The sequence below is a fragment of the Lepidochelys olivacea genome (genome assembly GCF_965140295.1).
Source record: "Lepidochelys olivacea isolate rLepOli2 genome assembly, chromosome: 17".
Lineage (NCBI taxonomy): Eukaryota > Metazoa > Chordata > Testudines > Cheloniidae > Lepidochelys > Lepidochelys olivacea.
This window is the reverse complement of record NC_140427.1, coordinates 5730258-5758004: the sequence shown is the minus strand read 5'-3', so window position 1 is coordinate 5758004 and position 27747 is coordinate 5730258. Positions and strand designations below refer to the sequence as shown.

The 27747-nt window shown below is 40.7% G+C and overlaps 1 protein-coding gene across 4 annotated transcripts; it reads right to left on the bottom strand.

The window, feature by feature from the left end:
- Positions 1-316: 316 nt before the first annotated feature.
- INTS2 (integrator complex subunit 2) lies at positions 317-27747 on the bottom strand. Of its 4 annotated transcripts, none has more exons than XM_084650719.1 (25): positions 27678-27747; positions 26032-26338; positions 25115-25253; positions 23168-23270; positions 22774-22887; positions 21528-21658; positions 21255-21428; positions 20433-20659; positions 19386-19511; positions 18626-18697; positions 18422-18536; positions 17557-17625; positions 15987-16121; positions 15190-15366; positions 14313-14421; positions 12663-12767; positions 11843-12007; positions 10870-11071; positions 10082-10207; positions 8616-8802; positions 6817-7068; positions 5915-6022; positions 5449-5554; positions 4440-4616; positions 317-2178 (listed from the first exon to the last, which is right to left on the bottom strand). In XM_084650719.1, the coding sequence occupies exons 1-25, from the start codon at positions 27718-27720 to the stop codon at positions 2009-2011; spliced, it is 3639 nt and encodes a 1212-aa protein (XP_084506845.1). In that variant the 5' UTR covers positions 27721-27747; the 3' UTR covers positions 317-2008. The 4 variants fall into 4 exon arrangements, with proteins under 4 accessions (XP_084506845.1, XP_084506846.1, XP_084506844.1 ...); XM_084650720.1 differs by lacking the exon at positions 27678-27747 and adding an exon at positions 27537-27586; XM_084650718.1 differs by having other exon boundaries at positions 318-2178; positions 27609-27714.

Below are 27747 nucleotides of genomic sequence, written 5' to 3'. Positions count from 1 at the left end.
TAGGGAAGTGCCTTTCGTTTAGAAAATCTTTTCCTGAACAGGTTTATTGGGGGGGGGGGGCGCGGAATAGGGGTTCACATTTCAAACTTTACCTTTTAAATGTTTGTAAACAGAGCACAGGATAAATAACTGACTTTGTAAGAAACTCAGTGATTTTTAAAGCCATTTAGGTTGTGCGCTTGAGGCCTGAAGAAAGTGCTCTTTCACTTAAACTGACATCCAATTTGGAAAGGATTTTAAATTTGAAATGAGTAATCAATCCATGCAAGTCCGTTTGAAACAGTTTATGAATCCATCCAAAAAATATATGTACATTAGGTTTCCGTTAAAATGTCACTACAGAATATAAAATATTACAATCTTGAGAAAAACAAATAAAATTTAACTTATTTACATACTTTACATCAATACATATGGCAAAAAGCATACCGTCTTTCTACTAAAAGTGTATTAATACATGGTTATTGCAGGCTTTGACCAATCAATACGGAGGTAATACTGGAATGCGTATTGTACATTTAGTTTTGCAATTTCAGTATTAGCTTTTCTGCACGCTGTCTGATACCTTTGAAGGACAAGCTACACAAAAGTGAAGGCCACAGTTTTTAAGAGAATCGAGTCATTTCTTCATGGGATTAAAAACAGATTTAATCAAAACAATATTTTACTTTTTTTCTTTTTGAAAGACCATGGATGCTGTCATTTTAACACAGTGGAAGATCCTCTTAGAATGGCAACTTTAATAGCAAAATGCCTGCTAGAAGTACTACACTCACCTCACACAACAAAGCCATTTACTTTCATATATTTATGGCTTTAGTAGAGACTGTCATCCTGCTACACCAAAAGAGCTTGTGCCTGGCTGCAGAAGATTGCTGAAGGGTGTACCAGGCACAATGCAGGAGAGAACAAAGGCCTCATCCTGCAGTTTTCTTGCATGCACTAACTACTCACTACTTTCAGAAGTTCTGGGTTCGTGAAGTACCGAAGGATTGATCCTTTTAATTCACCACACTGCACACCGCTCATGACATACTACTTTTCTTAGAACCACTTTGCTATGGCTAAAATCTGCCATTCATCACAAAACAATTTAGCATTAATCACTTTGGCCTCAAGAACACTGATTCTTAAATCCTTTCCAGATGATAAATCAAAAGGTCTTTTGCAGTTAGTGCTTTAGGCTCCTCTCATGTTTGTTACACTAAGCAATATTTAAAAAACATACTAAAGATAATTGAGCAGCATTATAAAAATAAAGTTCGTTAAAAAGAATGTGCTTTTGCAGTATTAACATTTGTTGAAACTTTTTAACCAATTTCAAGACTTTTTTAAAGTCATCCCAAACTTGTTTGTCCAATTTTTTAAAAGTCAACTCATTTGCAAATGAATGCCTTAATATTTTAAGTTGCTGATCTCATCAACTCAAACCTTGTGCAGTGGTATGAAAAGTGAGTAGAATGATTTTTAGTCTTTGTCTAAGACTTTGTGAAACTGCAGAAGCAATTTACAGTGGTTTTTCCAGTCTTCTCCATGCTGTTCTTTAAAGGAGTGTATTGCATCTTGCTTTGCAAGACACTGTTGCAATTGTGTGTTTGGATTAATGCTTTTCAATCCCAATTTTCCCTGCATGTTCTTCTCTTACCCAACATGTCTCTGCAAGATGGGAAGGCTCAACATGCTAAGACAAACATTAGGCTTACTTCACAGGCTGCTTTTTAAAAGTGTGTTATGTGAAAACATTGCAGGTATTCACAACCTAACTCCACTAGAAGGGTCTTCATTTAGGAACATCACTCGAGGCAGAAAGGCTTTCAAAGGAAAGTAATGCAGATCTCCTTAAGAATTCTCCTCTTTTGTGGACTGATCCTGTCCACTTTGTGTAGAATCCAACAAGTGAACGATACTACTGGTTCCAATCCAATTCCTAATTCCACTTTGGCAGTTATTACCAAAATTAGAAACTGTACATCGTACTTGCTGTAGTACAACTTCATTTCTGTTTTTCCTAAACTCCACTAACACTCATGTTAATTATTTCAATGATGGTCCTTTCAATACACTGGCATAACTGAACGTCAGGGTCCATGCTTCCTATATTCTTTAGTCCATTCTTATAAAATGAATCTTTACAAAGTCCTGGTTGTTCATTTGGTTTCTCCTTTAGTTGCTGGAGACCTATGCAAAATTAGATAGAAAAAAACATAGTTCAACAAAAACTGCTTCTTCTCCTATGTACACAGACAAGTGTGCACGTTTTCAGATGGTAAACTGGAAACATTGTCCCTGGGGTGGTAGCAGATTAGAGCCCAGGTATGCACTGGTTTAATCCCATCAACCTTTCTGAAGATACTGAGGGAACATTTCTGTTTGGTTTCACTTAGGTCCACCTGTTTTTATTTTTGGTTGGTTCTTTTCTGACAGAAAGACAATGGTTTTAATAATTCCTAGGGTAAGGGGCACAAAGCCTCACAGCACCCTGTGAAATGGGTATTCCGTTTGCTTTAGAAAGGGGAGGAAGCGCAAATCTTGAGTGACTTGCCCAAGACGACATAAGTCAGCAGTACAACTGGGAATAGAACCTAGCTCTCCTGTGCCAGCCATTAGACACTTCTTCTCCCCTTATAGATGCAGCAGACATCACCCACCAATGACATTCCATTACAGGCATATTTTTTTTTTTTTTGCCATTTTAGAATGTGAAGTACAGGAACTTTACACACCTTTTCACTATGAGTTACAAGCTAGTCACTACACAGAACCAGAATATCCCTTCTACAGTGTCCATCATTCCCCTTCCCCAGGCTATTGTAAATGTTATTCCATGTATCCAATAGGACACTCAGTTACAACCCTAACCAGCAACTCCTCTCCTGCACAGCATGATATTCTCACTTAATTTCCAGAAAGATATTCATATTTGCTAGAGATATATAGTAAAACTACTATATATGTAAAAAGAAAAGGAGTACTTGTTAGTCTCTAAGGTGCCACAAGTACTCCTTTTCTTTTTGCGAATACAGACTAATAGGGCTGCTACTCTGAAACCTACTATATATGCGTACCTAATGTGTGGGTCAGCTTGATTTCAACTCATTTCCACTCTAACACCCTGCCCCAGGAAACACTGTTGCGATGGAAAATGTCAGAGAGTATATTAGAGCTACAACTATATTAAGAAAACAAAGCAATCTAAAGTGTCCATGGGAGATCTTTAAAAGCTTCAAGGCCAATCATTAACAACCACAAAATGCATGGAGTGAACTTTTGCCGTCGCTCGGGTGGATGTAGGAGAAAAAAAGAAGCCAGGACTTTCCAGACCCTGAAATTCATGACAATTTAAGTAATAAATCTGCATCAGTCATGGATTCTGTCAGTGAACATCAAGAGCAAAGGGGAACAAATTCCAGCCAGGAATATGAAGATTCTTATTCTAAGCCCAATGAACTTCTATAAATACAACAAAATGCACCTGGATAGAGCGAGACTCTCAACAACAAAAAGTAAATTACAGATGCAATGGTAAAAGGAAACAAGGAGGTAATTGGTCTTTCAGGTGAAATCGAGTTTTCTTCAGGGGTGCATTAATATAAGAATGCCTATACCTACTAGAGAAAACAGCTTGAGACACAAAATTCTATCAAGTGAAACAAAGTTTATAAAATCTAATAATTTAAGGGCAAGAAGGAAAGGGCCCAGTTTGCAAGAAGGGCTCTCTTGATGTCAGTTTCCTGTTGTCTCTAAGGTGCCACAAGTACTCCTTTTCTTTTTGCGAATACAGACTAACACGGCTGTTACTCTGAAACCTGTTTTCTTCTGCAAGATATACTTATTAGCTGAAAGGTCCCTTCTTTCTGGGATAATAATCATCTCCTTCCTGTTTCTAAACAGCCCACTGGAAAACTGAATAAGAATAACCTTTATGAGGTACATTTTCAAATCACTGCATAAGGGTTTAACTGCACCTCATTAAATTAAAGGGAGCTGCATAACAAACCTTACACAACTTTGGAATTTTACTGCGTAGAACAGGGATAACACTGTGGACTTTATTTCTTAGCCATGTTTCAAAGTGAGATACTCTACCCTGTTACAGCTCATTTGTACCCTAGAAGCAGAACGTCCAATTTCATTCATTCTTAAGGAAATAATCAGTGCAAGAGGTCCATAAAATATATTAGAAGCCAAAAGCCTCTGCTTATCCCTTTCATTCCAAGTCTGCTATTGCAAATACCATATATCACATCCTCTTATGGCCCCATCTGCATTTATAAAAACCGGGGGGGGGGGGGGGGAAGAGGAGGGTCACTTTCACAGTGACCTCAAAAACCCACTGTAACCTTTCAAGATGTTAAGAGATACAGTTGTTGAATTATACCATTGAATTATATGTCTTGAATTATACCATTAGTTTTGGAATGTGCAGAGTCATTACTTACGTGTAATAATTGGATCAAAGTCTCTTGTCTGTGTAGCAACATCAGATGCACAAACTTGTCCTATCTGTATCAGCAGAGACATAATATCATCATACAGCGGAGGAAAGGCTTGGCAGAAGGAGACCAAACAAGGCAGAGTCGGCATGAAGAAAGCATAGCGCTTTGTCTGGGTTAAAACTGGTAAGGAAGGGGAAATGTTTAAAAGAATCAAGAGCTGTCATTACATTTATGATTGTAACCCATGTCCTAAAATGCCATTTCATGTTATGATTAAACATGTTATGTGCATTTCTTATAAAGCCAAAAAAACCTTAGCAAACATGCAACATTATTCCATGCTACTTCCTCGTGCATTTAAAAGGCATAAAATACCAATTACTAGGATTCTTCTGTGACATCAGCAAGATAAATAAGATAAAATTAGACGATAAGTTTCTTTCCTGCTTTCTAATTAGGATGGAATCCAAATTTCCTACATGCTAGTCTCTTAAACGTTACTTAATTCTAACAACTCATTAGGAACTCATAAGGGATGAGAGAACAGTTTAACTGTTGGTTTGCAAGTTTCTTCACTGTGCCCAGCACAACTGTCTAAAACGTATACTAATATAGAGATGAAAAATTTGTATGAATATACAGAACTTTTTTAATCTTGTTTTTTTCATTAAAAGACAGATTGGGATATCGAAAGAGTGTAGCGGAATGTATATTTCCTCTTAGAGCAGCAGTTCTCAAACTGAGTCGGGACCCCAAAGTGGGTTGCGATCCCATTTTAATGGGGTTGCCAGGGCTGCCTAAGACTTGCTGGAGCCAAAGCCCAAGCGTGAGGGCTTCAGCCCTGGGTGGCAGGGTTCAGGTTACAAGCCCCCTGCATGGGGTCCTGTAGTAATTTTTGTTGTCAGAAGCGGGTCGGGGTGCAATGAAGTTTGAGAACCCCTGCCTTAGAGTAAAATTACAACCACTTCTCCGCAAAAGTATTCTAGTGTTTTGATGTTATCTGGCTGTTTACCTGTTAACAGTGTTCCCATGACATTGATAGCTAAGCGAGCCACACTGAGCGATTTAGGTAATGCATACTGGATACACAGATATGAAAGCAGCTGGATGGCAAATATCTGTGGGGGGTAAAGAGGGAGAGAAACAGGTAAAAAAAAGTTTTTTACTATAGATTTGCTTTGCACTTCTATCACACTTCCAATCCAAAGATATTTATAAAACAATTAATTTGGCCTCTACCTTCTGCACGGTAATTTGTCCCCATTTTACAAATGGGGAAACTGAGGCACAGACAAATGCAGTTACAACGTTTGTAAAAATGTTTTACCAAGCTAATATTAAGGAAAACCATGTTCGTGAATTTAACATCAACGGGAAATGTTTTTCAGCATTCCCTTGCAGTACTTTGCAGCCCAGAGAAAGGTTTCTCCAAGGTTAAATACTTCCAATGCCTCTCAAGCTATATGGCCATACAGTACCTGTTTTTCAAGTTCAGGTTGAGCAATGAGCTCTGGTATGAAATCCAGACAGATATGCATGGAAGGAATACCTGCCACTGTCAGTGATAAAAGTTCACATGGATAACCCTATTTGAACAAGAAGAAAAAAAAAACTTTATTCAATTTCATAAAGTCATACTAGAAACTTAACTGCATTAAGTTTTTTTTTTAAGCCCTTTGTTTACATTGTTTTAAACATTTTACTCATAACATTTACTCAGCGCCTTAACACAGACCAAGATAAAGTGTCATCCAAGTCGTGTTTGCATCAAGACAATTAATTTGCTTGGCTTTCCAGATTTTTACAAGTACTACCAGCAACTTCTGCAGAGGCAATCCTTCTCCTTCTGTTCCCACACTCACAGCCAAATTCATGCTTTTAGCACAGACATATTAACAGGCTTAAAAAGCAGCATTAATGTGAGCCAATATACAGAACGTGGCCCTGAGTGCAAATAGTTCTTGCTAAGGAAAAAGTAATTGGCACAAATTGTGGAACAAGTGGGTTGGTTACAGGCTGAGCACATAATATGGATTAGCCCCATTCCCCACCCCAAAATGCCCACTCCAATACTATCTGTAGTGGTACAGGGATACATATGAACACATGAGTGGTGGGGAGAAAAAGTTGTACCTAGCTGTTTCCCTCTTGACCACTGCTTTTTGAGTGCCTGCATGCATGCGGCCAGATACCTAAATAAGCACTGGAAGCTGGGTGTAAAACAACTACTATACTAAGAAAAGCTCCGCCCTTGTTCTCTTTCCAACATTACATGAGTGCACAGGTTTTAGATTCATTCTGCGTTGCCCTAGCCAACTATCACTTCCTGAAGAGCCATTACAAAAATGTGAAAAGAAGATGTAGCCCACAAAAAACTGACCTGGAAGTGAACTAGTTTAACGATGTTGGGATCTGCAATGTACATTTGATGCAGTAGGCAGCAGATGAGACATTGCACTTCTCGAAGATTACACAAAAGGCTATCTTCTTCCTCTTCTAGGCCCTTACTCTGGGGTCCAATGGCAGCAGTACTATGAATATTCTTTAGCAGGCTGTGAGAGTTGCTGCCCTGAGCTTTCTCCTCTTCTGTAGGTAAGCAAATCTCTAAAAGGATCTGCACAGCAGCACTGTCCTGGAAAGGAGTCAAGCAGCACAAAAGTTAGTAAAACAAAACAAAGCACGAATATATACGTGTACTCATGGAGCAACTTATATACAAACACACTGCGTCCGTGGAAAAAGCGGATTCAGGAATGAAACATTTGCTTGTTACATGCTCTGCCCATTCATCAGATATAGTCAAACAACATAACCACAGCAAGGCTATTATCCACCAAATGCATGTGTTTTAGATAAATTATGTATTCCAGTTCTCTCTCTCATTGCTATAATGTTCAGCTTTTGTTCACTGAAACTGGCAGACACTATGCAGCTACCAGGGACTATTTTACTGTTACCTAAAATCCTAATGTCAGTATAGGACGTACTCAATGTAACTTTACATAACTATATGCTGTGTGACTGTGTCAGTTACTGGCAACTTAAGAAACTAAGGCATGAAAAATAGCCACAGTTGATCCCGTACAGAAGCTGTGGATTTGCTTGTTTAAGGCTGGAATAAAGGGTAATGAGTTATTAAAAACATTATTTTAAATTGAGACTAAAAACTTAAGCAACAAGAGCCAAAAACTTTAAAAAAAAAATCACTAAAGCTTCAATGGACTAAAAATAATTCTCTAGAAATCAAATATTGTTCTATAATCCACACATAAAAAGACTAAGGAGTTTTAATATTAAAAGTTGTACACAGACTATACATGCAAATACATGTGCCCTGTATGCAAAGTATACAAATATCCTGATCTAAACTATCCTAGCTAGTGTAAAATATTAATCCAAGAGATCTATACTTACAGCATCACTCTATAGAGAGGGAAACCAATCCTGCCCTAAGCTGGTTCTAGATCAGAGAAGGCTACACAAATGGCCATGCAGTACACTGCATCCAGAGGACAATAAGCTAACCACCCAAGTATGAAAACCTCTTCCTGGCTGATCCAAACTATAGTGGCTGCGAAACTGACTGCTCGATCACTCTCCCAGCTGGAGGCAAGTTACAAGTGGTTAATTACACTTTGTTGAGAGAGAAAGAAAGAGAGAAGCTTGTGTGTAAAATAAAAAGTACTCGCAACAAGAGCTCTGAGACATTAAGGTAACCAAATCAACCATTCCCTAGCCTTGCACTTCGTAAAGTTACTTAACAGAAGCAGCTAACATCATTGAAAAGACCTTCAGGGGGCTGTCACATTTGCTCATGCTCTATAATTCCAATGTTGTGAGGGTATAAAAATACTCCTCTGGACAATGGGAGGGAGAAAACAAAAAGGGGAACAAAAGCAGAACTCTTTTGTATTCTACTGACAGAGAAAGATGGTGTTGTAATGGTCAGCCATCAGCATGATGCTCTGGGCTAGAAAAATAGATGAGAGAAAAGAGTTCAGGCTATTAGATACAATCTGGAAGTTGAACAGAGTGTCAGTTTTCTACTTATGATAGGAGAGGTCAGTATAAACAGTCTCTGCTTTCCCTACTGTTTATATTTGTCTATAGTGCTTACGTATTTTGGAGCTATCATCATTAGCTTTGTATCTTCATTACTATCCATTTCATCACTATTACCTGGGCAGCAAGCAATGCATTTTTCAGTTCCTCTCTGGTAACTTCTGGGGCCTCTGGGCCCATCATATTTTGGGATGGCCTAATGTCCTGCTCAGCCGTTTCCTTTAGATGGGAACTAAGGTAGGCTTTTGAAGCTAGGAGATATCCATTCAGCATGTGCAGAGTAATATCCATCAGAGGCGGACACCTAACAGATGACAAACAAAAGGCAGTTACTGGCTAGAACAGGTAGAGCGTGCACACATGCTGGATAAAACTGAGTAAGGAAAGTGTGAAAACTCCTCTGATTGACAAGACCCATATAGGCTTTAACTCAAGCTACTACCCAAGTTAAACGTCAAGTTGCCATGTCTTCATGGCTACTGTAACCCAAGTTAGCTAACCCGAGGTAAGAACACTTCTTTTTTTCCCTTTGCACAGTGAAGATGTACCCTTGGTTGCAGACTGGTAATACTACAGCTCTTCCACATGATAAAGAGCAGCATGTTGTCAGCCGAAATTCACCTCTAAAGGGCCTCCATTCGACTCTGCCTTCCAAGCACACAAACTACAATATGCGTAAATTGCAAAAGAAACTGACCTATTGCAGCCTAGGAATGAAAGGGAGCTGAAAAACACCATTCATGTATGTTGCAGCCCAAAGTTTGATGGTGGTAATGCCTTATCTGTATAGGCAAACGTAGCTGACATCCAGCTCTTAATTCTTCTCCAAGTGCTTGGGCGTTAAATCCAAATTTGACTGTAAATTAACATAGGCCACTATTCTCCCTTCCATTTTTAGAAATGTGGGATCTTTAAATCGCACATGGATAGCCAGGTAGACAGAGGACGGGATTTTAATATCTCACTCAATGGAGGAGATTAAAAAATGATGTCAACACAAGCTTCAATGCCTGCAGAGGGATATTGAAAAGAGCCTGGAGTCAACTGGAAACTACTTACTCCAGGGGAATAATGGATCAATTACTAGGGGAAGAACTAAAGCTGAAGGGGGGGGGGGGGGGAGAACCCATAGAAACTAGAGAACATGAAGACGAAACAAAGGTAAGTAAATGATAGTTATAAATAAGTGAAATGGGAGGATGGGGGTGACAAAGAAAAAAGAAAGGTAAAGAACAAATTCAAGCTTGAGAGGATTTTGAATATTAGAACATTTTACAGAAGTCATCCATGAAATACCATTACATGGTAATACTTTAAGTAAACTCAAAGAATAATAATTATTTGTATTACCATAGTGCCCAGTGACCCAGTCATGCACCAGGACCCTGTTGTGCTAGATGCTATACAAAGGATCAAAGTCCCTGCCCCAAAGTGCTTACAGTCTCTAAGTATAAGGTAAGAGACAACAGGCAGATGCTGACAGATAGGAGAGTACAAGGAAACAATGAGTCTATTGGTCAGCATGATAGGTGGTGGTCTCAGAACACCTGAGTATTATGAAAAGTTAGCTGGAGTTCACTTACCTGTGAACTCTCTGATCACATCTTAGTACAATGAGAGGGTCAATCATCAGATCATTCTGAGTGTACTTTTGCTGTCGGACTATCTTTACAGAAGGCTGCAACGCGTTAACAGTCATCACCCACAACCTACAAGGACATTTTTTTTTAAATCTAAAAGCTACTGCTTAAATAAAACAGGATCATACAGATTGACAGACAACAGCTGAAATAAATGAGTGCCAGCTAATTACACGTTCTCAGCCTACAGTTAAAATCCTCAGTTTACTACACTGATTATTAAATATTACTTCAAGGATTAAACAAGACATTTTCTTACAATATGCATTTTTCTGGAAAGTCATCCACCCAAGGTGTATTTTCAGTGCAATACAGAGAATCTACCTGTTCTAAAAAGCAAGCTGTCAAATACATTTGTAAGCACCTGGGTCCTAAATTTTATGTTCAGCCAACCACCATAAATGGATGCATGCCATAATCCCATTCTTAAAGTGTATGTGAAGACAGTTGTATGTTCCTTTTTTTTTTTTATGTGACTTTTGTTCCTTTTTACTTATCTATGAAGTCTTTTATAATGGTAAGAGGTACTTTTTCTTTGGAGAACAGGTACAAGTTTAGCTCCAGCAATGTCATTATACAAAGGACCTGACCTCATGAGGTGCCAACCTAATTTCTGGGATCAAGTCCATAGCCTACCACCATTCAGAGCAGTAGCGTGTCAAAGTTGAGGAAATAGGAGATGGCATTCTACCACTTTATCTATGTTAAACTGAACATTAAGCTGAATCTACCTTCTAGGCATCACAGTGTTAAGGACCATCCAAAGCTTATTGACTGTCTGAAGAATTCTCCGTGGGACTCCAGTATTCAGCAGCTGGTTCATATTTGAAGTCAATACCTCTGCATAGGGGATCAGCTCACCAGAAGATAGTAGTGTTAAGTGTTCTAGAATCTGCATCACCTGGGTGTGATTTCCTGGGAGCATGGAAAATGCTACAGGAAAAAAAAGCAGTGGGAAATCTGATCATCAAACTAGCCTTCTGCCATTTTACGAATCCTTGTTTAAAATGAACCATTTATAAACCTCAGTGCTAACAAGCTTGCTGCTGTACAGTTCCCAACACCACCACCAAAGTGCAACCTGATGGAGTGGTCAGAAAGAGCAAATAGCTTCCAACCAGTTGGCTGGTGCAAATCACAAATGCAGTTTGTGTAATGAATAGAATTAGAACCCATCCTAAAGAAGTGCCATGGCTTTTCTTTGAGAAGAGGCAAAAAAGAGTGAAAGTTTCACTGCAACATAAGGAGCTAGTGTTTCTAGAGTTCAGCAAACTCTATGAAGACCAACTGATATGATCTAGGCTGTGATTTCAAATAATTTTTATATCATAGGTAGCGATTCCAAATAACTTTTATGCTGCACATAATAGATCTGAACTGTACAGCATAAAACTATATTGGGGAAGCCATCTTCACTATGTCCATTGTAAGTTACACTGCAGAGAAGCAAAACAAATATTTTCCAGTCTAGTAACAGTATTTGTAGTGGTACATTTGAGAATCTGATCTAGTGGGTGTTTTTCCTACCTAGCTATTATAATCCTCAATTATGCACCTACAAACACAAAACGAAGGGAGGGAAGGAAGAAAGGCTACATTGCTTATCACATGCATGCTATTTTCAACGTTTATGTAGGCCAGACAACTCAACTATTAGGAAAGAAAACAGGAACTGCCTAGTTCACAGTTGAAGTTATTATTTACCTTCTCGGAGTTGTTTGGAAGAATGGTTTTTGGCGGTGTTGGTAAGAAGCATACGTCGCAGCAAGGCATCTGTACCCGTAATTTGCTCCTCACAGATCCAATCGTCCACAATACACAAGTGTGGGTAGTTAGTAGCAAGGAGGCGCAGCAACGCAGAATGCAAGCCTTCAAGAGTTCAAAAGAGCTCAGTCTCTCCAGTCTAAATCCCAATATATTTTTGGCTGAATAAATTGTGTCCCTATCACCTCAATAGCAAAGTTTCATTGAATGAGTTCTGGGAATGTACTGAAGTGCATGTAGTTCACCTCATCAGTATTAAATAAGCTTGTGTATTTACAGCCTCAGATTAGAGCTCAAATATCTACAATACAAAGGAAATCATGATGATATCTTCTACCTTTCCAAAATGTCACACTCTGCTTCAGGTAGACTAAGGGAGACAGTAAACTGAAAACTCTCAGTCACTTTTACAGAACGTTTGACATATGTCAGGATCCACCGTAAGAAATGGAAGTTTGTTCCACAAGTTTCAGACAGGTGTACATTACAGTTATTGTTATATGGTAGCTTTCTCTAAAGATGGATCTAAGCTCACTCTAAGCTGTTGACAGATTTTAAGACAGGTAAAAGCAGAAAGACCGCATAAATTTGAGGACCCAAAAGGTAGGAGAACTGCAAGTTATAAAAATATCAATAAAAAGACAACACCACAAACCAGGAGAAAGCTACTTTCTTATCGTTCCGCTCAACAAATACAGGACATCAGAAAACAGATCATGCTCAGTTTCCGTTCTCGTATGTTAAGACTGCTCAGATATACCTCCCAGTTCCTGCTGCAGTCCTTGTGCCTGCCGGATAAGGTACTTGATTGGAATCTGATCCATCAGTGCTGAAGAGTAAGACTTGGGCTTTTTTTGCATGGCAGCTATAAGGAAAGACATTTACATACTAATTAAGAATTCCTACCACTATTAAAATCTTATGCGTTAGACTAGAAGGTACAAGCGAATTGAGAGCTCGGGCTGCCAATCTACTTGCTCATACTGCAGATCATAAGGACAACAGAATCACCCTCTGATGAAGTCAGAACGGACATTTGATCCAACTATATTTTCCTGCTCTTGAACATGAAATCAGGGCCCTACACCAAGCTCTCTTTTTTTAAAAAAAAGGTAGTAATAAACTCACCAGTTCCTTGCATTTTCATAGCACTTCTCCCCCAGCCCCACATCCTGAATGACCCCAAAGTGCTGTACAATTTGTACATATAGAGATCATCTGACCCACCAATTAAACACAATCACTTTTGAGACAGCCATTTTGTGCCAGGAATATTACACAACAATTACTGCTAGTAAACTATAAGTTTTGTCAACTGAGGTTGCAATGAGAATTTCAAAAACCAGACTAGAATTATTCAAGATTAATTCTGACCAGGACACTTAAGGTAACACTCCTAGTCTTGTGAAAAGTATCAGGTGATCCTTAATGACCAAAGGACCTCGGCTCTGCAAAGAGTTTCACCTAACACCTCTCCCTTCAGTTCATGGATCATCACTGGATTTCTGCCTCACTAGTTTTAACCAGGTCCAGCCTTATCTTATGAGACCACACCCCAAGTCTGAATGTTCTTTATTCAAAGAACAACATGGTAAGACGGTACAGTACTATGAAGAATGTATTCTGCCGGCACACACCATATTCTACAGCAGCATGCAAGCTATCAGCATGGGAAGAAGCTTGATGAATTTTAATATGACATTTTACTCTCACATAATACTAAGTAGCATAGCACACATTCAGTTGACATGCATATTGATGAATGCTGGAAGATCTGCAAGGTAAAACGGTGGCTGGAAATGCACACCATGCTTACCAGCAGGTTTCCACCCAAATCAAATGTGAGTTCATGAATCGTAGAACACTCGTTAAGTGCCGGTTTAAAGTATTTCATAGAAAGAGTTACTCAGCCATGTCCACATTTTTAAAAAAAATACCCACAAAGCCAGAAAATAAAGTGCCAATAATATAATTCATTGCCATGTGAAAAGAGCATCCAACACTACCAAAAACGTTTTGGTATTTTCATCACTTCGAAAGCAGTTTATTATAGAAAAATTTGAGGTAACTTTTCTGCCAAGTTTCACCCTGGCGTGATCTGAAATGGCTGACGTAGAACACAGACAACAGAACCACAGGTTCATAACAGAAGATATGCTGGCTCCTACTCCTGACCTCGAGTCTTCTGATCAGCTACATAATATTGCGATAGATACAAGAGTCAGTGCTAGCTCTCACAGAGTGAATAAGAACATTAGAAGGTTCTTACTGCTGTGCTCATTACTACAGCAACTGAAATTGATGTCATTTGTTTTAGGAAGTGTCAGTTCTTGTTGTTGTCAGATTCTGACATTTGTAGTTTCCATTTGACTTTCAATCACAATGATGTGCACAACACACACCCACGTACCTAATGTCTTTGTGTTAGCCAGGAGGGCCTCTTCATAAGACAGGACATAATAGAGGACAAGCAGCTGGGCTGTGATACTGTAACGCTGATTAACACGAGCATTTTCTCCCTGCATAGAAAACCATACAGAGGTCATGTTGCTATACAGCTCTTATTCTTAAAAGGAAAAGTTTGGACTCAGCAGAGAACATTGTGGGGGAAAGCAAGGCCACCAAGCTGAAGTCAAAATGACATTGTCAAGCTAAATTTGGCCCAAGTTTAGAGTTTGGGGTATTTTTGTTTTTAAAGAAGTAATTTAGAAAACTTCAGACCATTAAAAGTGTTTTGATATCTTGGGCATTTCTACAGTTAGAAGCAAGTGCTGATTTGCCTTAGGAAGCCTGGAACAAGCCCCTTATGAAAGTTTCAGCCTCCCATTCTCACTCCACATGTAAACAACTGCTTCCCAGAAATGTAATATAGGGCCTTCGAATTAAAATATGATCTTTAATCTGGGAGCATACAAGACAATGCAAGAATTGTTACTGTGAAAGCCAGCCTCATTTGCCACTTCAATTTGCTGCTGGAAAGAAGTCATCATTTGAAACCCACATATTTAGCAAAGGCAAGGGTTGGTGGTGCTGCAAAGGCAGCAAGTTCAGCATTTTCCAGGGAGCAGGGCAAAGAGTGGCAATGATAGGATGTGAAGGGAACCTCATCTGACCATCTTTGGCCAGAAAGGGGCAGTTTAGGACATGCAGAGTAAAAGCAGGGAAACATAACAAGGCAGTGGTCAGATTTTCTAGCAAGTTTCCGTATGGCATATTGAAGACATTTCTGAATTGACACTTCTGAGGACAGACATGTGAGAAGTAAAAAAAAAAATAAAAATATTTACCCCAGTGAGTCCTTGAAAAACATTCAAGATCTCCTGTTCTGTGACTGGCTGATTTGTGGCCTCTGGGTTGGATTTAGATGCGGGAGTAAGAATAGAGTTAATGTAGACATCAATAAGAGGAAGTAACTGAGGATGGAGTGGTGTGGTGGTTTCACACAGCTGTCTATAAATCCAATCCTGGAACAAACACGTTACACTTAATAGCAGCAGCAGGTGACACTGAAAACACTGTTCCTACTTTTAGGTGCAAGTACAACTCTATTTTAATCAAATGAATTAATTTAGATCCACCAGACAGTTAAATTCACACACTTTCAAAATTAACACTTTGGAAAATAAAGGAAAAGCATCAGCTCTGGACTGAGCCAGATGTCATATCTCAAGCACTGGGAGAGTTTCCTCATGCTGCACAGCTCTAGTAATACCTCTTGGTCCTACTCAGGAACATTCTTACTCTTCCTTCTTCCCGATTAGGATTTTAACAAGTGTACAGATGGAACCTGGGATAAACCATGTGTGACTTAATTAGGTTGTGCACACTGGTTTACAGAGCTTAAAGCCTTGCACGCTAACCCAATGTACTCTACCCCAGTACTAGTCCCCAGTTACCAGCTCGCAGTCACTCACCAGCTCAACAAAGATTTCATTTATACTGTAAATTTTCATTAATCGATATTACTTAAAAACAGTAGAAATCTGTATCCCTGTAGATTCTGGTTAGCCGCAGGAACTATTAATGGAACCTAAGCCTGATCATCATGCAGTGTTCTGGAATGTGAATGGAACAATTCTCATACCTTTATGGACACTTTGTGTTTGGTGAATGACCGACTCCTTAGAAGCTGGTAGATACAGTGAATGGGCAAAAACCCAGTGATGTTGGCACTCAGATTTCCTGTTACAGGCACACGAACTGCATGGGCTGTGACAACCTATGAGAAAAATTATAGTATTCAAGAAAAATATTTTCATTCCTTTTCCATTATCAAATTATTTTCTACAGTACTTGCATAAAACCAGTTTATATAAACATTACATACAAAGAACTCTGTTAAAAGATTACAAAATCAAGAGCTCAACAGTCAGGAAATGCCAGAATTAAAATTACCCGTGAAACTCTAATTTGGCCACTTTGTGCGTACGCAATATGATCATGCAATTAATGGCAGTATCATAATGCATATGCTCAAGGGACCCAAATTAAAGTTTCACAGACCATTTTAATTCTGACATTTCTTAAAACTTGAAGGCTTGATTTTGCAGCCTTAATGTTCTTTAAATGCCCTGTGTGTATGTATAATTTCCTAGGTTTTTAAAAAGAGCAAACTAGTAAAAAAACAAACACAAAATTCCATCACTTGGAGTAATACTGGCACCCACATGATTCATCAGCAAGGCTGCAACCTACCGCACAGACCTCTGCCACTTGAGCTAATGGAGTAATTGATAGCAATAGTAGATTGTCATCCTCTTTATGGATCAGCACTAGCAGTGGATCGAGACTTGGCCAGTGGGTTTCAAAGATGTGTTTATGGGGGAGGAATGGTGAGATTCAGGCATCTTAGGTTCCATTCCAGGCACTGAAGGGAGTGTGCTCAAGTGGGCATATACTCGAGCCATTTTCTCCCTCGGACCCCAAGCTCCAAAGCATGAAATGCTCTAGCACCTCCAAATGTCTTAACTCTTTTGGCTTAAAGTTTAAAAAAAGCCACCTGAGGCAGAAAGCCAGGATATAAAATTTTAGTCCAAAGTTTGGCAAAGTTATAATCATCTGAACACAAGGTCTTAAAATGAGAAAAGTTGGACCACATTATTAATGGTGCCATCAGCTCTGCCTACGATGTTTCAACCAGGGGCCTCCTTTAAAAATGGTTTGCTCTTTGAAGAAAGATATGCTTACAGTCCTTTTTACCACCTGTTGTGCTTTTATGCTGACATGGATGACCATAGATTTTAGGTTTTTTGATTTTCTTTTTTTAAATCACCATCTCCACAAAAATAAGCAAAAAATGAAAGATCCAGTTCTGCCAGTCCCACTCATGGGGAGCAGGGCCACACTGAAATCAGTGGGACTAATGACAAGATACTATTCAACATGGGTAAGGACGGCAGAAAAAAGTCCTAAAAGATCTTCCTTCTCCATTAGATCTGCTACAATAACTCTGCAAAAAGAACAGGAGTACTTGTGGCACCTTAGAGACTAACAAAATTTGAGCATAAGATTTCATGGGTTACAGCCCACTTCATTGGATGCACAGAATGGAACATATAGTAAGATATATATACATACACACATACATATAGAGAACATGAAAAGGTGGAGCAAGAGGCTAATTACGAGGAGCTCAAATAAACCCCAAAGATTACCTGTTCAGTGAAAATCTCCTGCGTAAAGATGGTCTTCATTCTGCTCAGTGAACTGGGCTTAATAACAATCTGAAACAAATAATGAGGTGTTTGCTCTTAGGCTTGAAGATCTGGCTTGTTCAAACGAGTAAAACGTTATAAATAGCTTTTAGGTGTTTAACCTATTTAAGCCTGGATAGGAATCTGCACTGCCTTTGTTAAGGCCATATTTCACACATTAAAATTATACATTTGCAATTCAGTCTATTTTACATTCCAGTGTCACGAGCAAGATTCTGTATCTCTTTCCCACTCTGAGAACTCACTGCTGTTTTTAAATGTAGTGAAGTCAGAAGCTCCCACAGGGGAAAAAACTGAATCCAAGACTCAGCTGATAAGTAAAACAGGCCAATTTTCAGATACTGCTTAAGAAGTTTACATGATATGTGAATTTTCTACGTTTTTTTAAATGAAAGATTTACAGTTCTTTTTACAAAGGACTTTGCATTACAACTTGCAAAAAATGGAGTCTGTTAGAAGAACACTGTGTACATTGAGAACACAAAGTTCATTTCAATAGGGCAATTCCTTCTGAAAATACTTAGTTTGATATCTTACACACCTTTTAGCATACAGAAGGCTATTATGTTAACAGGCATTCATGTTTCAATTCTACTTCTCGATATACATTTTGCTTTTATGCTAAGGAAATCTATTTATGCTAAGATTCTTTATTTAAAGATACAATTGTATAGAACAAAGTAGAAACACAGATTTTCAGTTGTCTTTAGGTATAAAAGTCAGATAACACTGGAATAAAACTCACTTATTGATGGTGTATTTATAAGAGAAAAAATTCATTCGGAGGAATGCATTTAGAAGTTACCTTCATTCCCAAAGTAGAACAAACCAAATCAATGATTGCACTAAGCTGATTGCTGTGGAAATACATGGCAACCAGTAAGAGCATCTCTCCAAAGGAAGCAGACACCCCAGAAATGCTGTTGGAACAGAGATGAACGAGTGAGTTTCCAAAGGGGACACATAAAAACCTTGGCTTATTAGGTTATTTTGAAAATTAAGCTCTCACCTTTCAAAGTAGGCTTCTTCTTTTATCATCCAGCTCAGCCACATTACCATCAGCTGCTCCTGTTCTGGGGTACTAAACAAAGAAGTTCCACAACAGCGGTTTCATTTTTGGAGCCACACATAATTTTACTAATAATCAGCAGACCCAAGGAGTTAATAGTCAAGAACATACAATCAGAGCACAAGTGCCCTTACACTGAGAGAGACTTTTCCTCACTTGTTCATCAGAGTCAAACAGGCTAATCAACATGAGCACTTTTAAATCTGATAGCACCTACAACAAAATCTGTATAAAAGTTCACCCTTATTAGGTAATTTCCTGTTTTGAGAGCATACCAAGGGACCCCCAAATAAAAGAATTCTTGCTCCACCTTTATTAGGAGGCCACTTCCATTAAATAAGTATTTTTGTCAACCCTTTGAGTGGTGGCGTAAGATACTCACCAAACGCAGTCAGTGAAAAAGGAATACAGAAGGCCTAGTCCAGGAGCTTAACTATAGCACCCTGCAATACCACAAGGCAAAGCAGCCTAATGCCTGTACTCCACTTCCCAAAGCACTTTGCACTAGTCAGAGGTGGAGCATCATCAATTTATTAACCCCACCAGTGATATAACCTCTTTCTGAAGAGGCTCCATGTCCATAGAAAATTAAAAGAGGAAGTACACGTGGAGAGCCCACATGCTTCTGTCTGGGTTACCGCTGCCCTGGCCATGTTCCACTAATATCTATAGAAGGCTCTGTCTCTATTGTTCTAAGTACCTGACAAGAGTGGAGAAAGCCAGGAGCATGCAGAACGAGAGCGATACAAAGCGAACACCAGCTGGAGTCGCAGGAGGACGACTCGTCATTAGCTGAAGTAACTGTTCAGCTTCCTCATCAGTTGGTCTAAACAAAAGAAGTGAAGGACGTTTTCCCCCACAAAAAAAAGTCAATTTATCTTACGGCTGAACGTATTTCCAACCTGCCTACACTGGTTATAGACTATTTACCTTAGAATTACAAGTAAGTATATCAATATATGGTTATAGAAATTACTTGGAAGTTCTCTTTGGATTTAAGAATTCCAAAATCACTGTTTTAAAGATTTCATTATAAAAATATCTGCTTTAGAAGTCCTGAATAACCAGATAGATATCTTATGTACTCTCAATTATCATCATGTATACTCATACAACTAGAAGCCACAATGTAACAAGATACCGTGTTATCATTAGTCAAGCAATAGAAACAAACCAATATAAAAAATTAATTTAAAGTAAAAAAAGCAGTGTATTGTGACATGATCCAATATAACCAGGATTTTCAGCAGTTTTCTGCCTTACATACTGCTCCAAAGACAGATCTCTATATTTTAAAAATGATTCTATAGGAACAAATATTACAGAAAAGGAACCAAGAGATTTCTCATATGAAACTCACTTTAGACAATGAGACTTCTCACAAATGCATTCACCCCACCAGTCGAGGACAGAAAGCTTTCTTGCCAAGAATGTAGCAGGAAAGGGAATTACACAGCTGTTTCTGTGGATTTTAAACTATATATTTGTTCTGTCCGAAACAAAGATAAGGAACCTTTCAACAAGCTGGGAATTTCAACTCCAAAATAGGTGAGGAGACAGAGCAAGCAGAGTGTACTCTCAGTCCTAAGGAAAGCAAGTCCCACTAGGTATGGACCAAGGACATTATGGCAGAGAAGAAAAGCCCAGATTGGAACTGGCTGAGATTCCCAATAGTTGAAAGGTCTTATTTATTTTCAGATGGACAAACAGCTAGTAAGAATACCAATAGCAAGAAAATATTGATTACTTCAGACCAGCGATCCCCATCAAAGCACAATAGAGACGTAACAACGCGCTGGCTTTCACAACATGCTCTTCTTTCAATCCAGAATACACAGATACATTTGGTTCCATGTCGGCATCTGCTTCTTCTACAATGTGTGTGCTGCGAACAGTGGGAAGGATCCCCATTAATTCCAGAAGCAGCTGCCTTCTCATTTGCCAGAGCACAGAACTGACATTCTCCTTTTTTCGCTGTGGGAAAAGGTGAAAGAAGCAAGCAACAGTTAATTCTAGGAAAAACACATCAATCTGGCCATTTTACTACAAGGTACATTCCTAGTAGTTGACAATTTTAGTGAAAGTTCATGCAGCCACGTTAACAACAATCATTTAATTGAGTGGGCTGCGGCCACAGCAAAACTGCATTATGATGCTCTATTTCAGTGAGGTACAGGCATTAAATAATTGCAACAAGCCAATGCAGGACTTTCTACTGCTGGGTATGAAATAAACTGTAGCGAGACTGACAATAATGGAACTATGCTCTAAAATCATCTACGATCTAAAACCTTATTAGATCTATGGTCCCTCAGTCCACATGTCTATGAGACTACTGTAAAATCACTGAGACATCAGAGAGTGACCACCAGATGGCGTTCTTCAGTGACCCTATTCTAGAATTGGCAGACCCGAGGAGTGGCGTGCAGTTATTTTCAGAGGAAGGTTTCCCATAAATCTGGCCTTGCAGTGAGGTGTAAAAGCAGGATCACTGGGAACAAAACACACACAAAACCCAAACCGTTGAACTTTATTTTTACCAGTTCTCCAGGAATTCTCAGATTCTTACCTGTTGTCCATTTCGAATAAAAGTCCCAAACCATGTCCGAACTTTCGCATTCGTTCCAAGTAGTAATCCACTCACAAAACATACCAGGTCACTCACTCCATCATCCGAAGATTCATTCTTTGTGTGATCCAGTGTCAAAGCCACCCCAAGGCCTGGTAGGTGGCACTCTTCCACCTAGCACACAGCCAAAGAAAGCCAGTCTCCATTTTACAAGTGATCCTTAATGGAACATTAGAAAATTAGGACTTATGTGCCATTTCATTGCAGGCTTACCACCATGCCTCGGATCCTCAGGGCCTGGGAAGGGTTCATTTTACACAGGTGACGAAGCGCCTCTGTCCTTCGACGGCCTCCAAGGCTTTCCTCATCTTGACGTTCACCATTCTTAATCAAACCTCTACAAACTAAACATTACGGGGAGTTCTGAAAAGCCATATTTTGCACTGGACAGTCACTCAGACAGAACTCTGAGGAGCTATTTTGCTCATCATTATTTACTATATGTATTATAGTAGCACCTAGCATCCCAAATCATGGGCCAAGACCCCAGTGTGCAGGGTACCATACAAACAAAGAACAGAAAGACAGACAGTCCTTGCCCCAAAGAGCCTACCGTATCGCCCCAAAGAGCTTACCGTATCACCACAAATTTAGGCATGATCCAACTGACCTCAGCAAATCATACCTGTATCTTCCCCTCTCAAACTGAAGTCAAGTGATGTGCAGCAGAACCCTGTTTATCTGGTTTAATCGGGACTGGGGCCAGATCAGATCATCAAACTCCGAATAAACCGGAGAATGGGAAAAAGTGATGCTGCAGCACCATCTAGCAGCCACAGGAGAGATGGCCCACTTCTGGTCCTGGAGTCCTGGTTGTTCAGTAAATGCAGAGAGCCAGAGATAAATGGGGTTCTACTGTATCTGGCAGTCCTGGAGTCTCCAACAATGCAAGTGATACAGCATGGACAACAGCAGTGTAAGTTTCTCCCCTACTCCCACCTCAGTATGCCTCAGGCTGACCTGGAAGGAAAACTCGCAGAGGCAAAAGGGAAGCTCATCACCAATGACCATGCGTTTCTTAGCCTCTTTAATCAGCATGAACTGTGATGAGGGCTTTGTAATGGGGATGCTCATATACTAGGAACTGGACTGATGTAGTCTACTACCCAACAGTGGTGTTATTTTGTGGTCACTATTGACTTGGGTCAGATTCAAACTGGTGACCTAAAGATAAGATGCTGCATTTTAGGAATACTTTGACAGGCAGAGCAGTGAGTCCCAATTAGGCCTCCTTGGAGAAAAGCAGTGGCCATATCACAGGAGAGCGTGAGCATTAAGTGAGGGAACGCAGCAGGACAGGAATGCCCCTAAGACAGACACAGATGTATCCAAATTAAATTTCTCCACACAAGTGTCTCCGGGCTACCAGAATGAATACTACTTGGAATGAATTTTTAATGCTTAAGTTGTTATAAACTCCCAGAAAAAAAAAAGGTGAACACCATAAATTACAGCCTACCTTCATTAAAGCTATCAGGAACATTGGCCACTAAGAGACACAGGAACCAGGCTCCATTTTTAACATGTAGCAGAGCTTCAGCCACATCCACTATGGGTAACAGCGAAGGCAATTCTGAATGGAAACAGGGTTTTAGAAGCCATTGCACTCACTCACAGGGTTCTAAGGGTCAATCTCCAGTTAGCATTGGGCTTTTAGGATTAACGAATGGGCCACTTCTCCTTCAGAAGAGCTGGCCATTAGTTTTACATCAGTTAAGATGACTCCAGAAATAAGGGTGGACTTTTAAGTCTAAAACCATCTATGAAATTAGAACCAGTTTAGTGTTAGAGTGAAACATTGACAAATTTTAAAATATCATTACTCAAAGCTTCAGAAATACAGAATAGCGCACCTGCTTGTAAAATACAGAGAACATCTGCTGCTTCCTCCAAATAGACAGGACTCTCAAAGAGTTCAGATGACTTGAAGAAAAACTCACCATTTGACTCCAAAACCTACAGAAAGAAGTTGTTCATCATGGTACAAGCTTAATAAGGTGACTAAATAGCATAGCCATTGGTTTCCATCAAATTCACATGGATTTGAACTCAATAGATTGCATATGTTAAGAATGGTCAATAATAAACTGACTATTTTGCCAGTAATCAGTTCTGCTTTAACAAAATTTCTCAAGAACCACAGAGTTGCTCATAATATTTGAGCATGCAACTGCAATTATGGTAAACAAAAGCAGCCTCTGAATTTCACATAACAAAAGGAACCAACCCTCTTAGGTGGTTCATCTTTTGGGAGCAGCTCTTTCGTCTAAAAACCATGGCTGTGATTAAAAACAACAGCTCATCATTAAATCAAAATGACACATAGGATATTAAAGAACCTCAAATGCCTGAAACTCTGTGTAAGGATACAAAATATTTATCCCAAAAAGAGTTTTGGTTTTCTATTAACTCACTATGCTTTCGATTAAGTGTTCTTAATACATATACTGTAGGTATACATACAACTTCAAGTATAAAATATTTCAATGTGGTCTGGTACCATAAAAGGCTACAAGGTAATTAATCTGCTTATAACTTCATCAATAAGGCTATGATTTTGTCAGGGATATTTTTAGTAGAAGGCAGGGACTGGTCACGGGCAATAAACAAAAAATCACAGAAGCCATGACCAGTCCCTGACTTTTACTAAAAACATACATGACAAAATGGGAATGGAGGAGGGTCCAGCATCCTTCCCCACACCCTGCAGCAGCTGGAAGCTGCAGGGACTCCCATTGCCCAGGTGCTCGGAGGGGTCCCATGGCCACTGAGCAGCTCCAGGGTCCCTCTGTCACCGGCAACAGTGGCTGGGAGCTGCAGGGGGCCCTGGCTCCTCGCAGTGTCTGAGCAGCTCAGAGGTCACCACCAGTGGCGATGGCCTGTCAGTTGCGGGGGTTCCCGTCACCCGCCATTGCTGGGCAATGGCTGGAGGGTCCCCAGGCTGCTCCCGGAGGTTGGGCTGCTGCGGGGCCCCAAATGTCAGGGAGGTTGCTGGAAGTCACGGATTCCGTAACTGCCGCAACCTGCGTGACATAATCTTAGCCTTAATCATCAGTTACAGCACAACCATCTGTGGAATTTTGGATCAATCATGCTGTAACACTGTAACAAATGTGTGCACTTTTATAGGGAGTAGGAAGAATTTATAGGAGAATAATTACTGTACTAGTTGAAGTAGAGTTATAGAAATAGCAATAATGCCTGCTATATATTAAAATTGAAAGTACTTTTTCAAACTTAATAGCACTGTCCACTGATAGTTGTATAAATCTGATAAATTCCCAGGTGGAAAAGTAAAATAAAGTCCAATACGGAGGGTGGGAGTGGTCAGGCAACATTTGCACAATAGGCTGGGAGTAAAATTTTCAGGAGTGCCTACAGCATTTACAAGCCTAATTCCCATTTTCAAATGTGACTTAGGCACTTAACAGCAAAAGCCCAAAGGCTTTTAAGTGTCTAAGTCACTTATAAAAATGGGATTTAGGTACTTTAGAAAAATCTTATCCCTGGCCTTTCAGTTCTAGAAAGCTGGATTCACATGGGGTTTAAATTACCAACAGAGCTAGTCTAGACAATTTAGCATCATTGACAATTTCTGCTTGATAGTGACCTGGGATTGGGGTAGCTAAGGGATTGGAGGTCAGTATTCAGATGCACTGGCAAGGCCAAATGCAACATGCACAACATTAGACTGATTTTTGCCAGGTTCTCAACACTGCCATCTATCAGATTCTTCATCTGCACCAATACCAAATTTACAAGCACTAAGGAATTTAAAAAAAAAAAAAAAAGACATTCACCTTATTCATAATTGCCAATAATTCACTAAGCACAAGACGAAGCCGACGAGGGGAATCACTGTGCTCAAACTCCAAGGTCAGACCATGCTGAAGTTGTGACACCAAGATGCTTTCTCCACCGCCTCCTCCAAGTTTGTGTCTAACAAATAATTAAAAGGCAAAAACAGCTGTTTAAAAAAAATAAGGCATAGAAACCAATAGCGTTTTTGGTTATTCTGTTCTATATAGGTTCTTATATCATGCTCATCACCATACTTTCGAGCACTTTAAATATTAAAGCAAGAAATAAAACAACAATCTACGCTTGTTTTGCTGATTCTATGAAACTGCCTTGATAGTCTTCTCAGGACAATAGAAGAGTTATGAGTTTATGACATTTTCAAATCTCATTCGATAGGGAAATAATGCACATGACAAATGCTCAAACACACTGTCAAAACACAGGTGCCTCTATCCCCGCTCAATACACAGACCACAGCCAAAGCTAACAAGTGCATCTTTATGGTTCCAAGGGGTGCCATCCAGCTTCAGGATGCCCCTATTTCCCACACACCCTCAGAAGCCCTGAATTCCAAAACTTAGTCCTTCTGGTTAAAGGCGATTGGATAGGACTTCCTTTGGAGGGCATCAGTGTCCCCTTGTCCAGCTTTGGAGGTGGGGAGAGAACATTAAGTTACTGAGAAAAGCAATAAATCCCACCACCTTCGCTGCGTGCTGATCTATTAAGCCCAAGGTATAAGAAACTCGCATGGGATGTGAAATAGCGTTTTAGCACAGTGCCACTTGAGCATCAAGACAAGCTAACATGAATAGCTATAGCTATTATATTCTGGAAGATAATAGCAACATTCAGATTAAATATTCACACATACACGATTCTAAACAATCATTATTTAAAAATATATACTTTTAGCTACCTAAGCTGCTGCTCTTTGTTCGCATCCTGCTCCAAGGCATGAAAATCCACAGACAACAAGGCAACAATTGAGTTGACAGCTTCCACTCCCGAAAGGAGTCGAAGAATAAGTTTTTTATCCTGAGCCCAGCTTTGGCTCTGATCAGCTGGGGCACAAAGAGCCATTCGCACCAGGCAAGGCAACAAAAGCCTTAGCTCTGGGTCACTTAGTGCTGCCAAGCGCACAACATCCACCTTCTGCATTGCTTCAAATGCATAGGGGCTGACAAACTGAAGGCCAGAACACTCTGCCATTTTTACCACCAGTCCTAAAGACAAAACAAAGATACAATTATCAGAAAAAAATAAAATAAAATAAAATAAAATAAATGCTTCATTTGTATAGGGTGCATCACAGCTTTTGATAGCTCTGGGCAGGTAAATGTGGTCTAACAATTAAAGCAAACGACTAGGAATCAGGATTACTGGGTTCTGTTCATGTCTCTGAGGGTGGGTCTAGGGGTTGGAAGACGGAGGCTGCGACAGGACGTCTGCCTTCTATCTGCAGCTCTGGGAGGCGAGGGAAGTCTATTAATCAGGGCTCCCAGGTGCTATTTTCAAGTGTCACTAAGAGCTCACATGAAGTTAAGTTCGTGAGCCTCTCCAAGATGCTCTGAGATCCTGGGGCACCAGGTCTCCAAAATGGGACACGCCTCCAACATAGCAAAGAAACCCCGAAGAGCCAAAGCAAGGATTTATTATAACTGCATTCATCTCTGCCACTTCTATTACAGCACCCACAGTGGGCTGCTCAGCAGCCTCACCTCAGACTCCAGGGCAAGGGGCAGCAGTGCTAGCGACCTGGGAGTGGGAAGTAACACGACTTGCCCAAGGCTGCAAAGCGGGACAACAACAGGGCCGGGAACCCTCCTGCAGGGACTACGGGGCCCCGCTCCTAGCCCTCCACTGAAAGCAGACCCCAGGCGTCCAGACCCCAGCTCTGAACCGCCCTCCTTCCAGAGTGGAAACAGGACCCCGGCGTCCGGGCCCTCGGGGGGACTGAAGAACCTTCCCCCTCACGACCAGGGCCCCGGCGTCCGGGCCCTCGGGGGGACTGAAGAACCTTCCCCCTCACGACCAGGGCCCCGGCGTCCGGGCCCTCGGGGGGACTGAAGAACCTTCCCCCTCACGACCAGGGCCCCGGCGTCCGGGCCCTCGGGGGGACTGAAGAACCTTCCCCCTCACGACCAGGGCCCCGGCGTCCGGGCCCTCGGGGGGACTGAAGAACCTTCCCCCTCACGACCAGGACCCCGGCGTCCGGGCCCTCGGGGGGACTGAAGAACCTTCCCCCTCACGACCAGGACCCCGGCGTCCGGGCCCTCGGGGGGACTGAAGAACCTTCCCCCTCACGACCAGGACCCCGGCGTCCGGGCCCTCGGGGGGACTGAAGAACCTTCCCCCTCACGACCAGGACCCCGGCGTCCGGGCCCTCGGCGCGTGTGGGCGGGGGAGCTCTAACAGCCTCACCCCACAACGAGGACCCAGGCGTCCGGGACCTTCCCCGTCGAGCGGGGAAGAAAATCCCCGACTCCAGCTAACCTAGGACTCGTTCCCCTCTCGCCCCGAAACCGCCACCGGCTCGGCTCAGCCCCGCCCACGCGCCGCTACCTTCCGGCGGGGGATTCAGAAGCTTGTCCCCTGTTAATGACATCACAGACACCAGCTCCAATTACGTTGT

Bases quoted from the DNA above. Each gene is read 5' to 3' on its own strand.
- INTS2 (XM_084650719.1), bottom strand. From the start codon at position 27,720: ATGTCATTAACAGGGGACAAGCTTCTGAATCCCCCGCCGGAAG. The intron at 8,803-10,081 runs GTAAGTGAACTC...GTCATCTGTTAG, and splicing joins TGTGATCAGAGAGTTCACAG to GTGTCCGCCTCTGATGGATA. The intron at 2,179-4,439 runs GTAAGTAATGAC...AATTTTGCATAG, and splicing joins CTTTGATCCAATTATTACAC to GTCTCCAGCAACTAAAGGAG.